This window comes from Stegostoma tigrinum, chromosome 1 (assembly GCF_030684315.1).
Source record: "Stegostoma tigrinum isolate sSteTig4 chromosome 1, sSteTig4.hap1, whole genome shotgun sequence".
Lineage (NCBI taxonomy): Eukaryota > Metazoa > Chordata > Chondrichthyes > Orectolobiformes > Stegostomatidae > Stegostoma > Stegostoma tigrinum.
This window is the reverse complement of record NC_081354.1, coordinates 34,649,053-34,665,515: the sequence shown is the minus strand read 5'-3', so window position 1 is coordinate 34,665,515 and position 16,463 is coordinate 34,649,053. Positions and strand designations below refer to the sequence as shown.

The 16,463-nt window shown below is 37.7% G+C and overlaps 1 protein-coding gene across 3 annotated transcripts in view; it reads left to right on the top strand.

Moving 5' to 3' along the window:
* Window positions 1–16,463, top strand: part of afg2a (AFG2 AAA ATPase homolog A) — a 423,169-nt gene that overhangs the window by 349,879 nt on the left and 56,827 nt on the right. For 2 of the 3 annotated variants that reach the window (XM_059644453.1, XM_048543085.1), the window contains exon 15: window positions 680–844. The exons of the other annotated variant lie outside the window; for it this stretch is intronic. In XM_059644453.1, the coding sequence (XP_059500436.1) occupies window positions 680–844 (165 nt within the window). The remainder of the gene's footprint in view (window positions 1–679; window positions 845–16,463) is intronic. 3 annotated transcript variants of the gene reach the window in all.

The following is a 16,463-nucleotide window of genomic DNA, read 5'->3' as shown; positions in this document are numbered from 1 at the left end:
TGTTGAATTAACTGAAGCTACAAAAATGAAGCTGCACAGAACACCACCCATCCTTAGCACCATACAATGTTAAGTCCCTTTCTGAAAGAGTGCCAGTCTTTCCCTAAATCCCTGGCATATCATAATATCTTGTCTTTGTTCAGTGTGGTAGTATCATATGTTGTGATACCTTCAAATAGTTGAAAACATTCACTTTTATGAAATGGGAAACCTGAAGAGAAGAAACAAAAAAGGGCTGCTTTTGTTTCTGAAAATAAAGAGGATGCTTGCCTTTTAAGCAACAGCAAATTTTCCATCAATGAAAGATGCGAATTGGGTCATCACCAATCTGAAGCAGCTGTAAATTAAGTCCTCTCTGGTTCGTTATGCCTAATGCTGCATATACTGAAGATAATGCTCCCACTGCTCTAACAGTGCCTCCACCACATCCCCTTGTTACCTGCTTCTGTTCTGCAGAATACAGAGTGCAAGGAATATTTTGATTGGACTGGACTGTTTTAGGGCACTGTAATTTGGTTCAGTAAGGGGAATGATAGCCTGTTGCATTGTAATATAGTATGACAATTCAAAGGACACTTTACTGTCTGGTCGTGTCTATTAGACTGCATCAGCAGACAGAGCTGTGTGGAGGTGTGTGCATTAATGTTAAGACGATGTAAGATTTTTTAATTTCTTGCAGGCTTTGATGCGTCCAGGACGAATTGACCGTATTATATATGTGCCGCTGCCCGACGCAGCCACGCGAGCAGAGATCTTCAAATTGCAGTTTCATACCATGCCAATCAATGATGATGTCAGCTTGGATTACCTAGTAGCCAAATCACAGAAATATTCCGGAGCTGAGGTAGGCACTGACAAGCTGTCCGGAGTACAGGTACATTTACATAGATACATTAGAGAAACTGGTGCTGTTCTCTTCCAAGAAGAGTAGTTTGAGAGGAGATTTGATAGAAGTGTTCAAAATTATGAGGGGCCAAGATAGAGTAGTAGAAAGAAATTGTTCTCCTTAGTAGAAAGATTGACAACCAGAGGATATCCATTAAAGATGATCAGCAAAAGAGTCAGCAATGATGTTAGTTTTTTTTATACAGTGAGTGAGATCTGAATGCATGGCCTGTAAGAGTTTGGAGACAGAGTCAACCTGTGGCTTTCAAAACAAAATTTGTTAATAATTGAAGAGAAAAACATTGTGTGGTCTTGGATTAGTGGGACCAGCTATTAATATTTTTACAAAGAACTGACAAAGAAATGACAGGTCAAATGGCCTCCTTCTGTGTGATAACCATTCTATAACTCTATGAACTATAAATGTAAGGGGTTTACAAATCAAAGTATTTTAAATCAGATACTACCATGTTAAATTGTATGGTAGTCTCTTTCCCTTTTTCAGCTCTTAAACATGCTTGGTGAAATAAATTTAGACAATTAAGATCAAATCCCTAGTGAGCACATGTTTACAAAAACAGATGAGTTCACACAGACAGAATTGATATCATCATTTTATTGTAAGTCGTTTCACAATTTCACTCAAGAAATTAAAAAATCTTACATCGTCTTAACATTCATGTACACTGTTGTGACGATAATAGTAAGAAATGGTGAGCTGTTGTGCTAGTGCAACAGATTGATAGTGTAACTTATTTTGAAGTTGTCACGCTTGGATACTATGAAAAGATAATAGTTGTACATTGTGTCTGAACAGGTTGCAAACTTGTGGTGTGGCTGTATTTAAATCTTTACACCTCTGAATCAGTCTGTTGGTGATTGTCTCCATTCTAACTCAACACAATTTTCATTGATGCGGTTTGCATCATTATCCTATTTAACTGACCAGTTCATTGAAATATATTGTATGCTACACCTAGAGCTATAAACTCAGTGAGTGTTTAAAACAGTCTCCAAGGGAACTGAAAGGTGAGGGTAGCTTGACATATTAGCTCGTGTTGCGCAATTACTTTGTACATCCTTGTCTGGGGCAGATGTTTAGCAAAATCTCAGATACAATTGAACTGAGTTTTAATCATTTAACCCCAGTCTGTACCATTGCTGCTGCAATGTCACAGTGCAGTAAAATTGTGGAAGATAAGAGCTGTAGTTGTAATCAGCCAGAGTGTGCTCTGACCTATAATCAGAATAGTCTACAGAAATTGATATTTGTTTTCACAGTTTTAAGCGTAGCTGTTAAAAGCAGTGTATAGTGTACAAAATTGCTCAATCTTTTTTTCCAGCATTTCAGCTGAAAGCTCAGAAATGACATTTAGGCCATGCTGAAATATAACTTTTCTGGTGTGAAAAGGGAAAAAGTACTTTGTTGTAATAAATTTAAAACTATATTGCAAAGGATTGTGGAAACTCATTTAAAAAGAAATTAAACATACTTGAAACTATTTCTAATAAGCTGAAACAAAAACAAATGACTGCAGTTGCTGGAAATTCAAACTAACAAAAAGTATTTTAACTATCATTTATTTTAAGTATTCATTTAGCCAGTCAAGCACTATATCTGGAGAGGGAAATAGAGTTAATATTTCAGGTTAATTTCAGTACAACTATTCAACATTGTTTCATTTTTTTGTGGTCTGTGAAATTTTTTGGTAGATCTTTGTTCAAAATGGGAATGTTGATTGCTGGATTGGAGCAATGCAGGTGATGGAAATTACTGGTCACAAGATTATGAATTTAAATTAACACAATCGGAAATACGTGAGGCCATTCACATGTTGCTTCAGTAAATGTACCACTGCATGTAGCAAAATCACAAACTGTTGGAAAAACTCAGCAGGTCTAGCAGCCTGTGTAGTGAGAAAAACAGAGTTAATATTTCAAGTCCATTGACTCTTTGTCAAAACTGAAAGCAACTGGCAAATGGTGGTATTTCTGCTGGGACAGAGGGTGGAGTTCGGAGGAGGGGAAGAAATGATTACAATACATGGAGACTGTGGTGAGAGGTGGGGAAGAAAGAGGAGAGGCAAACAAGAGGATTGCTGATGATAATCCAAGAGGGAAATAAATGCAGAATAGGTGTTAACAAACAGTATAGATATTTGAAAATGGGTTGGTTGGGCTAGGAATAACACATAAACCCATGTAGGTGTGCAGGGGGTGGGTAATGAAAACGGAGCTAGGCCTTCAAGCTCTGAATGTTTAATTTCAATTACGGACTCAAGGGACAAATGAGATGTTGGCATTGGAGCACAGTGGTGTATTGAAGTGGCAGGCAACTGGAAGCTCATGGGGGATGAGTGAAAATGTGGCATCATTAGGCTTGGTATCTCTTTTAAAGCCAGTTTCTTTAGTTATCAGTTTAACATGAAGCATTCCAAAAATAATAAAGAATATTAAAGATTAATCATACTTCTTTGCAATTCTGTAAGATAAATGGAAATATTGATTAAGCAAGTTGTCCATGACAGTAAAGTTTTCAAATATCAATTAGGATGAGAATCCGGCAGGATTATTTTCATCAAAAGGTAGAAGACTGGTAAAGTTGGGGAAGCCAGTAAAGATGACTTGCTTAGATAACTAGATTCTTTCTGAAGAGAGATGGGATTGAGAGCACTAATTCCATCTTGTTGGGTCTAACAGCTATAAAAAAAGTTTTGTTTTAGGAGGATAAGGAGAATGGGAAGCAAGTATTTAATGATATTTCTTCTTCAAAATGCAAGGATCTATAGCTTCATCACATACAAAAGACAAAAAAAGAGTGTATTTAATTTTAACATTATGCATGTTGTTATTATGGGATGTTTTGGGCATCCATTATATCAGTACTTCAACCCAGAAATTTTTTCCTTTGTTTCTTGTTTTTTTTAAATTCCCATTCATTTTCCCTTATAAAATAAAAAAATCTGCATCTCTTCGTCCTGCAATATATCAATGTATGCTGGTGAACTGTGAAAAAAATCAAAAACGCATGCTCTCAGTCCAGAACATCTTTCTGTTGTTTAAGAATTAGCAATAGAAGCATTAAAGACATGTGAGAAAAAAACTTGCAATAGAAGGAAGAAAATAAACTATCTGCATATTTCTTGTATTTTGCCTGTATCTGGAAAATGCTATTTTGAGCACTTTCTGCTTCTAGGGCTCCGATGTAAATTTGTACAAAGGTGGTGACTTCTAGGTCATCTGAAGATTATGGGTTTGTGCCAATCATGGACGTCAAGGTGATTGACTTAACATCATAGCAATCTGTTTGATGTCTTCCTGATAGTTTACCTTTATCTGTCTTTGGCAGCAGGACAGGTTTTGCTGAAAGTAGCACATGGTGTTCTTTCTAAGATCAAGTCTTTGTTTATTTCTTTTTTGACATTTCTCTCCTTTTACAAAGTACCTTTGTGTTTTGACCTTCACAACAGCTGGTTTTTATGGTTAATAAATTACATTTATTTATACTATAACTTGGCAAATATTGGCTGCATTACATTGCACTTTTATTCAACCAGAAATGCTACACAATAAAAGCTGACTTATTTATTGGTCATCCATTTTATGTCCAGAGTAGGTGTGAAATTTGAGCAACATTTTGAAATTTCGCAACAATTTACTGAGTAACTTCCTAATGGTGGTCAGTTGGGAAAGTTGTAACAATAGATATAAAATGGCCAATTTATCTGGTTTCTGTAAGTAGGTGTATCTCGGGGTGCAAAGATGTTTGCAGATGCTACACACCAGGAATTTTTTTTTGAGACTTTTTGATTTCAGGTCAATTTCAAAAGTTATAAATCAATTGACTTTGACAAGGGATTGTTCTGATAAAATCTGAAATTGTTTTAACTCATCAAGAAGGATCACCCAAGCCTTTGCCAAATGTTGTGTTTTAAGTTATCTATTTTTCTCATAATTTCTTCCAACTTTATTTAAATTTTGTTGATTTATATTTGCTTTTATGGTGTGTGGACTTTAGGTAATGCCAAACAGTTGTGAGTACAGCATTTCTGTAGGAGACACCATAAGTGACTGTTATTCTTGTGGACTTGGAAGGGTAAATTTATTTGTTCTCATCAAGAGTTTGGTATTTATTGAGGCAGGAGCTCCAAAACTGAAATTTAACTTGAGATTAGTGATGAGGTTTTCTGTAAGAACATGAAAACATGGAAGCGCACAGCAAATAAATCAGAAACCAAACTAGAAAGCCAAGTTATTGTTTGAGTGAGATTATGGATTAGATTGGATCACTTGATATGCTCTTACTTAGACATGAGGCTATGGTTTCAAGTCCACTCTACAATTTGATCATGTCATTTAGTGCAGGGCTGAGAAAGTACAGAATGGTTAAAAAATCCGTCTCCATGATGAGATGTTAAATTTGGATCCTGCCTGTTTATGTCAAAGCTACTATTTGAAGAAAAACAGGGCATTCTCCAAACTTCGTGGTTGGTATTTTTCTCTCCGTTGACACCACCAAAAACAGACTAATTGGTGTTTGATCTCAATGCTGTTTGCAGGAGGTTGCAGTTTTTAATTTGACTGTGTTATTTATAACAAGAGTGAACTTTCATATTCAGAACAGCATTTGTAAGTTGGAGAAATGGCTTTTTTGTGCTTGTATTAATGTTTAATCATATGGATTTTTTGTTTTATGATATCTTCAAGCGTGATTTATGGCAATCTATGAACTATAACCTAGAAAGAATTGTATGCAGTTTTATCACATGGACATTTAACACATGCATCATATTCTTTATGCTGAATCTTAACAGGCTATGGCACTGGAGGTTGTAATTTGGCTCTTCTTGCCTATATCAATTTTTTTACTGTTCTTGTGCAATTAGTACTGCTTACCTTCTAGTTCCCTGTTTCCGTTCAAGTTGATCCCTTTCAATTTATCTAGTTTCCTTTGAATGTTAGAGTTAAATATGCTTCCACCTTTCTTTCAGGTGATGCAATATGGACCATAAAAGCTCAGTTTTTTATATCACCTATGGTTCTTTTGTCAGTTTTTAAAAATATCTGACAGCTGTCCCTTATGACACTAGAAACAGTTTTCTCTTTTTTTTCAAAACACTATTATTTAAGGCATTCCTATTGGATCACCCCAAAACTTTCTCTTCTTTACGTAGAATAACCTTGGCTTCCCAGTGTCTCTCAACATCCCTGGAAACCCTCCCAGCAAAGGCCTTGATGTCCTTCCAAAAATGCAGTGCCCAGAATTGATTATATTTCTTTAGCTGTGCCTTCACCAGTGTTTTATCAAGGTTCAGCTTAACTTCTGTTCTTCATACTCCATGCCTTCATTTATAAAGTCAAGGATCCCTATGCTTTATGAACAGAATTCTCAAATCATCTTGTACATTCAAACACTTAGGCAGATCTGCCCTCAGGGTCCCTGTTCTTACAACTCCTTTTAATTGTATCACCAGTTTATATTCCCTGTTTTCATTCTTATCAAGTTAATCCACTTCATATTTCACTGAATTAAATTTTACCTGCCATATTTCTGCCAAGTAAAGATCTGTTTAGTTACTAAAGAACTTTGTTGAAGTCATTTTGAAGACCAGCTAAGAAAAGTTAAGAATCGTTATAATTTTGTTCAGATTTACTAATCTCTTCTGAATTTTCCTTATCCTATTTGAGCTTCTTCCAATTCAGATTGTGTCTTCTTTCTGAAGTTACAAATTGTGATCAAGAACAAATATTTTTTCCCTGCAATCTGTAGTGTTAGTACTGGACCCAGCTTTCTCAATTTCTTTCAAAGTACATTTCCTTATTTTTCACATTGCTTTTGAGTAATATTGCTATTTACTTTGCTACGTGTTGTAAATTCATTTCCTGCATTTTTATTTCAGGCTGTTTTAAAAGTTCTTCAGCTGCCTTTACCTTTTCCTTCTTAGGTTGATTTTCTAAAGTTGTTTTTAAACTAGTGAGCTGAGATTCTAACTCTTTGATATATCTTTAATCAGAATATCAGTTTCAGCACAGATTCACAAAGAATTGGTTTGTTCTGGCCACACAGTTTTCCCTGTAAATCAGTTTCAGTAATGTCAGTAGGCTTTCCTGAAACCATCAGATATGCTCATATATTATCCCAAAACAAGTCATTTTCTAACAAAATATCCGTACCTTCAGCCGGCAAATTTAGAAAAACACAAGCAATAATACGATGAGTGACTAGGTCACAAGTTAAATGAACCCTATAAAAAGGAATACGTAAATGACTTGTATCAATACCATGCACTGATACCTTTTGTATTCAGTGGTTGCAGAAAAGTTCACATCATCTTCTGACATCAGTGACTATGTAATTCCAGTATATGCTAAAGATAACAATTGACTTTTAAGCCTGATTTGAAAATTGTGGGGATGCTTTATACTCAAACAGAAGACTTCTGTTATTTCTGGTATCTTGATTCATCTGGCAGTCAACATGAGGGAAACTGCCTTCTTTTCATAAACTTTATTCACTGGGACAGTATTTCCTATACTGCACAACCAATACTGCTGCAGTCTTCTTTTTCCATTTCCAATATTTAGGCTTCAAATGTACATTTTTTTAAAGAAGATTATCTTTTTACTCTTCTTGAGCCAAATCTATCCTCCACTCTGTCATTTTTACTAACTTGAAGAGAGCCTCCCTCTTTATTACAACCATCTTCTTCACTAGAATCTGATTTATTTTGACTAGCAAACCTCTGATCTTCAATTTCTCTGTAAGTTTCCAAACTAGACACTATTACTGTGACTTGAGAGACTTATAAGCTAATTTATAACTATCTGCCACCATTAAGCCTTCTTTATTTTATGAACTTTTGTTCTGCCAGGTCGGACCCTATTCCAAAAGGGATAATATTTGTTAGAATTCTGCCAGGGGAATCACTTCCCTAAGAACCTCGGAGGTTTGTTTTTAAATTCATCTATCTATATCACCTATTGATCTTCATCTGTTTTTCTCTAGCAAAGCTTACAAAAGTCTGCCCCTATTTTCTTGTCAAACGTCACCATTATTTTTCTGTAAATCTCTGATACCACCTCATTGGCATTGAGAACAAATTCTTTGCTCTGTCGTAGCTTTGTCTCTTTCAGAAGAACAATTAAGATAACTATCTCCAAAGATTTGTATAAGAGCATCGTCCAATTTTATTCAGACTACTTAAGTTTTGTGACAACTTTCTGAAATGACAGTGCATTTCTACCCCACCTCACTGATTTTACTTTCCAGTTCTCCTTCTCCATTTCTAAGTTTCACTTCCTGGTTCTCTTTCCATTTAGAATGTTTTTTCTTTGTATTGCTCATTAAAACTTATGTTGTTTCATTTTCCTCGTTTCTTTGTAATGTTATCCTGTATTCTTCTAATTCAAAGTTTGCTTATTTTACCTGAGCAGTGACAAAGCATCCTTTCCTTACTTGAGCTTCAAGTGACAATCTGTACTTCTCCAGCTGCTGATTTTAAGCTGACCCCCAATCTCTCTGCTGCAAACTTCAAATTATCTTTGCTAAGTTATTTTAAGGCCTAAAGAGACAAATTCATTGTCTCCACGCCACCCTGAGCATTAACAGTCCTCCTTTAAGATACATCATGAATACAGCAGAAGTAAATAAGAAATCATGTTTCTTTAAAATATGGAAGATTGTAGTGAAGCCATTTCATTGCGTTTGTGATCGATATCCCAGATGATCATTCAGTTTGCCTACAACCCCCTTGGAGATCAGTAATGTGAAAGAACCAGGCAACTTGAATTCGGACCATTGGGCAATATTTTATCAAGGCTTCTACTGCAACATTTTAATCAAAATCAACATAAATTCATAGGCAAGTTTTAATACGTTTAAAAAAAAACTTTCAGTTACACCTTAAGTAGCTGATGTAGCAAAGATTGATCCCACAGGTTTCCTACATAATCCCTTCAGCATATGTGATTTGAATCTCAACCGTAAAGTCCCACAGTATTCTTTTCCTCCTAATAGCATTTGAATTTTTCATTGCAAATATAAGTTAATATGTATAATTGTGTAGTGATTACAGAGGCAAGGAGTGGAAAAAGTAAGTCACTGGAGGAGCAAGAACAAACTGCCATGAGAAATCCCAATACACGATCTCCAATAATGGACTAAAACTTAATTCAATACAATGACTATACTTTCAAAAAGATTGCTGTCACGTACCGCTGTGTATTATATGCTGTGAAAGGGAATCTGCTTTCACATAATTGCAATGATATTAACATCTATGTAAGCCTTTTCCCCCCACAATGTTCTAGAGTTACAGCGCTTCGATCTGAATACTATGACAGCTTCTGTCTCAGGCTACCTTTCAGTTTAGTGAGAAAGCATCTTGCTAGGTTAATAAAATGTGAGGCTGGATGAACACAGCAGGCCAAGCAGCATCTCAGGAGCACAAAAGCTGACGTTTCGGGCCTAGACCCTTCGGCAGCTTTTGTGCTCCTGAGATGCTGCTTGGCCTGCTGTGTTCATCCAGCCTCACATTTTATTATCTTGGAATTCTCCAGCATCTGCAGTTCCCATTATCTCATCTTGCTAGGTTACTCTAGTTTCTAAAATATAGTTGGTCTTGTTCTATCTTTGCTCACAACTCAGTAGTAAGGAGGAAGGAAACTCAAATCAAGTCCCGGTCCAGATCAATTTGAGTGTTCAGAGGTTTATATTCTTTTGACTTAGCAGGGAGAACACCTAGCTGGTAGGTAATTCTGGTGAATACTGTTTGCTTTGGCATTAGACGTGTTATCCTATTTTCAAGCTCATAGTGTGGTGTGACATTGGGCAATTGTGCCAAAGGAGATGGTTGTCAGCCATATATCAAATCCCTCATTTACATGTAACTATTTCATGAATAGGTACCATTATAGATGTGTATCTCTGCTGACTAAGGTAGTGGAGCTGTTTATGGAACCAAGAGCCTTCCCACTTCCGAATTTGCAGTGAACCTTCTCTAATTGAAAAGTTTACATTATACAGAAATGAGTGAACATTTGTAATATATTTTGAACTTGGAGTAATTTTTTTTCGAATAGCGGAAAAGTCTGTTTCAATCAGATAGTTGATTGTTTGCACTTCATTGAAGTGCACATGAAGATTGGATGGCAGCCATTAGCAGTCACTGGAACCATTGTTTCTCTTGTGTATGTTGCAGAAAAATTAGTCTCTGTGCTGTCAAAAAAACCAGAACTTCGTACCCATTGATTGAAGGTCAAAAAACATCATCAGTGCAGCAACAATGAACTTGAATGTGAGTGCTAATTGTCAATTAATCCACTGTAGAATAAATGTAGCTATAAAGAGAAGTCACATGTCCAAACAAACTCTGAAGTACATTAATCATTGATTAATGAACACCTTTGTGTTTATTGTTGCCTTGATGAACTGCTTCTCAGTGATTTAACTTCACTGTGTGAGAAAAAGCCATTCTGACAAGGCCAGATTTTTTAAAGGTTATGCATACCCTGTTCCCAGCTGACTGTATGTAGTGAGATTGGATGGGTTTACTCCAATTTTTAGGTGTACCACTGAGCATAAAGCTAACCCTATTTCAGTAGAAGAATAAGAGCAAAACTGAGAGGGTATAATTAAATGAGGTTCTTTTCTCTGCACAAGAGAAAACTGAGAGGTTACCTGATAATGTTTTTTTAAATTTATGAATGGCTTTGATCGGAAAGATGTTTCCACTTGTGGGGGAATCCAAAACTAAGCACATAAATATCAGTTAATTGCTAATAGATCCAATGAAATGTTTCTTTACCTGACAACATAAAATAAGACAAGCTGATTTCCCACGGAGCAGTTAACAAAAGAGTATTAAGGGAACTGTGTGCAAGTAGAACGGTGAGTAAACCTAAAGCTTGGGGAAAAGATTGGAGACAGTCTTTAATATTTTGTCATTTATTTAGTTTGGTTGGAGCAGGTGCATTTATTTTATTTACATTAATCTCAGAACCGAAAATAGCCTGGAAGAAAGTGGTGGGTTCTGGAGTTACTGTATTGTTATATTTTCAGATGGCTAAATAGCCTGGATTAAAGATCAATTTTATTGGTTTAAGCTTTTCCTAAGTCTTATATATTCTTGACGTATGATTAAAAAAAACACACCCTGATCATAAAATGTGAGGCTGGATGAACACAGCAGGCCAAGCAGCATCTCAGGAGCACAAAAGCTGACGTTTCGGGCCTAGACCTTTGTGCTCCTGGGATGCTGCTTGGCCTGCTGTGTTCATCCAGCCTCACATTTTATTATCTTGGATTCTCCAGCATCTGCAGTTCCCATTATCACATCACTCACACACACACCCTGATCAAATGTGCAACAGGATAACTGCCATAGGAGAACGTTTTACCATACAAAAGTAAAAAAAGAAGTCTGCAAGGGAACAAGCAAATGTATTTATCTATCTGGGTGCCTATTTGACAAATATGGTAAACTTTCTTGAACGAACCAACATGAAGACTTACCTCTATATAATATCAAAACGTCAGGAGTCCCAGATCACTTCATTGCCAGTTCATTACTTTTAAGAATTTAATCATTTTTTTATCGCAAACAGCAGAAAATTTGCAGACAACAAAATCCAGCAAATATCAGTGGATGATGACAAAACAATCAGTTTTAGTGATGTTGGACTTGCCAGCTCTCTTCTCATCAAATATTTTTTAAAAAAGAAACAACTCTTGTTGATATTTAAATCTCAGTTGTGGCTGCTTCAATAATGGCAAGGCAAACACCTCCATGGAGTAAGGACATGCCACTATGTCAGTCACCTTGCAATCAGATGCTGTTGCCACTTTACCATGTAAGTGGGAGGGAAGTGTGGCATGAGTGATGAAGCTGAGATGACTGAATAACTGGTAGTATTTGAAAGCTGTGAGATGTGAGTATGCAGTTGAGCAATGCTAGGATATGAAGCAATCAGTGTTATGTATGAGTTGTGATTGATAGAGATTATTAGTAGTTTGCTGATATGAGCATATTAAGTAGAACACTGTGTGAAGGTAGTGGTTCAGTTTTGTTCACTTAGACACAGAATTTGGGTCCCAGAATTTATTGCCCATAAAATGGGTTAATAAGAAGATGCTTTCTTAAGCTGGCAAGCTGCCTTCTTGAACTGCTGCAGTCCTCTGGGTGTTGATACATACATAATGCGGTTAGAAAGGTAGTTCCAGGAATTTGACCCTGTTATAGTGAAGAAATGGTCCCAATATGGTGTCACGTCAGGATGACATGTGACTAGGAGGTGAACTTGCAGACGGTGGTGCTTCCATGCATCTGCTATCCTCAATCTTGTAGGTGCTAGAGAATTGCAAGTTTGGAAGATGCTATCAAAGGACCCTTGGTGAATTACTGCAGTGCATCCTGTAGATGGGGTGTACTGCTGCTACTGTGTGTCAGAGGTAAAGAGATCAATTATTGAACATGATGGATGTGGGACTAATAATGCAAGCTGCTTCATCCTGAATGGTGTTGCATGCATCCAGGGAAGTGAAAAGGATTCCTTCAGATTCCTGACTGGTGATTGGAGATGGTGGACATAGAGTCAGGAGATGAATCATTTACCACAGAATTCCCAACTTCTAACCTGCTTCTGTCCATCACAATATTTGAATGGCTGGGACAATTCAGTTCTGGTCAATGATAACCCCTAAGATATTGGTAGTGGTGGAATCTGGCACTGACAATGCTGTTAAATGTCAGGAGGAAATGGTTAGATTCTCTTTTGTTTGAGATGATCATTGTCTGGTACATAAGTGTTACTTGTCATCTATCAACCAAAGGCCAGATTTTGAATCTGTCCCCAGGTTCCCATGCCCAGCTAGTCTCATTTAAACCCTCCTCAGCAGCACTCTGGAAAGGTATGCATCCTAACCTGTTCAGGGATAGACCTCCAGGTCCCTAACCCACCCTGAACTGGTTCCAATGTCTCAGAAAGTTGATGCTTTCCTACCTACTCCAGTTTTCTGGCCATGTGTTCAGTTGCTCAATTTTCCTATTTCTTCCCTAAATAAACACGATAATACATTTTCTGTAGTCAAAGGATTGTTGTTGAATTGGATGAGAATGTTTGGATAAGAAATTGCAAAACCCCACATTTATAATTGGATTGCTTTCCAGTCATGTCAATTCCATCTAGTAATAGTTAAGTACCCAAAATGTATTTGTGACTTACTTTAGATTCATCAGATAATGGATACTCTTGCTTGTAAAAATCAAAATATCCGCGTTTTCCTTCCACAAATATTTTGGTCGTTTGTTACCACAGCAGCAAATACATTTACTATGAAGTATTTTTTAAAAATCCAACACACTGGTGCTTTGTGTTGTTTAAAAGATTTGAATAACCTCAAGTCAGTTTATTTACAGACCTTTGCCTTCATGGGAGGGTTTTTAATTAATTTCTATATGCGCATAAACTACACTCCATCCTGTTTGCGTATTATAATGTAATTTGTATTATCAATTCACCCCGTTCTTTGTGCGCACAGCTACTGTAACCCAGTGATCCCAGCAGCCTGCTAGCCTTGCTTTTGGAACCAATGGAATCTATGATATCTGTGTTAACACTCCTCCAGTCTGTTCTTAAATTAAGCTGATGCAGTTACTAAGCAAACTCTGTTTCACTGAAAGCTTTTTTAATCCAAAGTGATTTTGGCTGACTTTTCATTTACTTGGTAACTATGAAAACACTAGAGCTGTTATCTTCCGATTATATCGCAATATTGGAGCTATAGGATGGCAGTAAACTTGCTTAACTCGATTTGTGTGCATTTCAGGAGATTCTATCACATGACCTCCTGCTTTCAATTTACTTTTTTTATGTTATCGCCATTGGTCTGCTGATACACCCATTCTGCAGACAACCATGTTCTTACGCTAACCGGGAAGTGAGCAAATGTTTTGGGTCCTGTTTCAATGATTTATGATTGTTAAATAGTCTATTTTGCCATTTTCAATACTTTTATAATGTACAAAGAAAATAAGAAAAGAATCACTTTTTATTTAATGTCACAATGATTTTTCTACTGTGCTGTTTGCAGTAATAGTCCTCTGATGCACAGTAGTTTCTTCAGTTACTGAAGATACCAGGCAACCATAGATGACAGACAAGATGACAAAGTGTGGAGCTGGATGAACACAGCAGGCCAAGCAGCATCTCAGGAGCACAAAAGCTGACGTTTCAGGCCTAGACCCTTCATCAGAGGGTCTGATGACCCTCTGATGAAGGGTCTAGGCCTGAAACGCCAGCTTTTGTGCTCCTGAGATGCTGCTTGGCCTGCTGTGTTCATCCAGCTCCACACTTTGTTATCTTGGATTCTCCAGCATCTGCAGTTCCCATTATCACAGATGACAGTCATGTCTGTTTGATTCTTTTAAATGAGTTAAAGAAAGCAGTCAGATACTGTTATAAATAATGGTGTTGGCCATTTGCATAGTGCAGTTCCATAACTGATTCAATTTTGAAAGTAGTATTCATAATGAAAAACTTATTCAAGTGCTGATAAAACATTACGACATGGATAATTGCTGTGTGACCACAAGAAATGTTAACAGCTCAAAAGATTTAAAATTAGTTTGTGCAAGGTCTAAGTGAGATATTAGAGCGATACGACACGTAAGCACAAACTGAATTTACATTTATTTGCATTTTACACCTCTGATATGAGTATATCATTTGGCTTAAAATCGATTACTAAATAATTGAAATCGCAGGATGCTTTTGAATTGTTGGCTTATTGATACTTAGCTTTTATCAACAGAGAGCGGTGTCTCTGTTTCTCTGATAGGTATATAGCTCTGCACCATTCTCAAGGGAGCCTTGCAGAGCTGGCATGCTTATTTTCAAATCTTCTATTTTGTTTACTTTACAGATTGTTTCCAATAGTGTTCTGCATTTTGGGAGAACCTCTATAAACACAGCAATGTTAGTGGCACCAAAACCTCCCTTGGGAAAGGTTTTACCATAGATGCCATTGGCAATCATTAGTCAGATCTTCTTGGTTTTATTTGGCCGTAAGCAGTTTGATGTTGTGGGAGTCAAGGATAGATGGGGAGCCCAAACCGAAAGAACTGCGAAAGCTGTAAATCAGGAAAAAGAACAAAGTTGCTGGAAAAGCTCAGCAGGTCTGGCAGCAGGTGTGAAGGAAAAAACAGTTAATGTTTCAGGTCCAGTGACCCTTCCTCAGAACATGAGCGTTTAGGAAGTGGAATTGAGACAGATCAGCCATGATTGTACTGAATGGTAGAAACAGAGTCAAGAGACATTTAAGATAATAAAATGTGAGGCTGGATGAACACAGCAGGCCAAGCAGCATCTCAGGAGCACAAAAGCTGACGTTTCGGGCCTAGACCCTTCATCAGAGAGGGGGATGGGGGGAGGGAACTGGAATAAATAGGGAGAGAGGGGGAGGCGGACCGAAGATGGAGAGTAAAGAAGATAGGTGGAGAGGGTGTAGGTGGGGAGGTAGGGAGGGGATAGGTCAGTCCGGGGAAGACGGACAGGTCAAGGAGGGGGGATGAGGTTCCTGCAGTGCCACAATGATGCCACCCAAAGGTTGCAGGAACAGCAACTCATATGCCGCTTGGGAACCCTGCAGCCCAATGGTATCAATGTGGACTTCACCAGCTTTAAAATCTCCCCTTCCCCCACCGCATCCCAAAACCAGCCCAGTTCGTCCCCTCCCCCCACTGCACCACACAACCAGCCCAGCTCTTCCCCTCCACCCACTGCATCCCAAAACCAGTCCAACCTGTCTCTGCCTTCCTAACCTGTTCTTCCTCTCACCCATCCCTTCCTCCCTCCCCAAGCCGCATCTCCATCTCCTACCTACTAACCTCATCCTACCTCCTTGACCTGTCCGTCTTCCCTGGACTGACCTATCCCCTCCCTACCTCCCCACCTCTACTCTCCTATACACCTATCTTCTTTTCTCTCCATCTTCGGTCCGCCTCCCCCTCTCTCCCTATTTATTCCAGAACCCTCACCCCATCCCCCTCTCTGATGAAGGGTCTAGGCCCGAAACGTCAGCTTTTGTGCTCCTGAGATGCTGCTGGGCCTGCTGTGTTCATCCAGCCTCACATTTTATTATTTGCTTATGTTGATTCAGTTAAGTTGATCAGTCTCTAGAGACCTTAGTTTTTCTACAATTTAGGAGCAGTACCAATACTGTTGCAATTAGTGATCCTTGTGGTTATTATTGTTAATGAAGAATGATGTCTATGGACCTTTATGACCCATGGGTAATTACATATTACTTAATGCCCCGTCGCAACAGTGATAGAAACTGTAAATAACTATTCTGTGCATTGCACTGTTCTGTAGATTGGTACTGCAAAAATTTTATTCCTTAATATTAGTATCACAACTAAAATTCTACTGTTCTGCTTATTGCAAATGGTTAGGATCGAGATTGTACTGCCTGACAGTATGGTGAACACAGATTCAACTGAGGCTTTCAAACAGTAATTGGATTGTTACATTTAAGGGAAAAATAGAGGAAGACAGGAGAATGGCATTAGATGAATTAC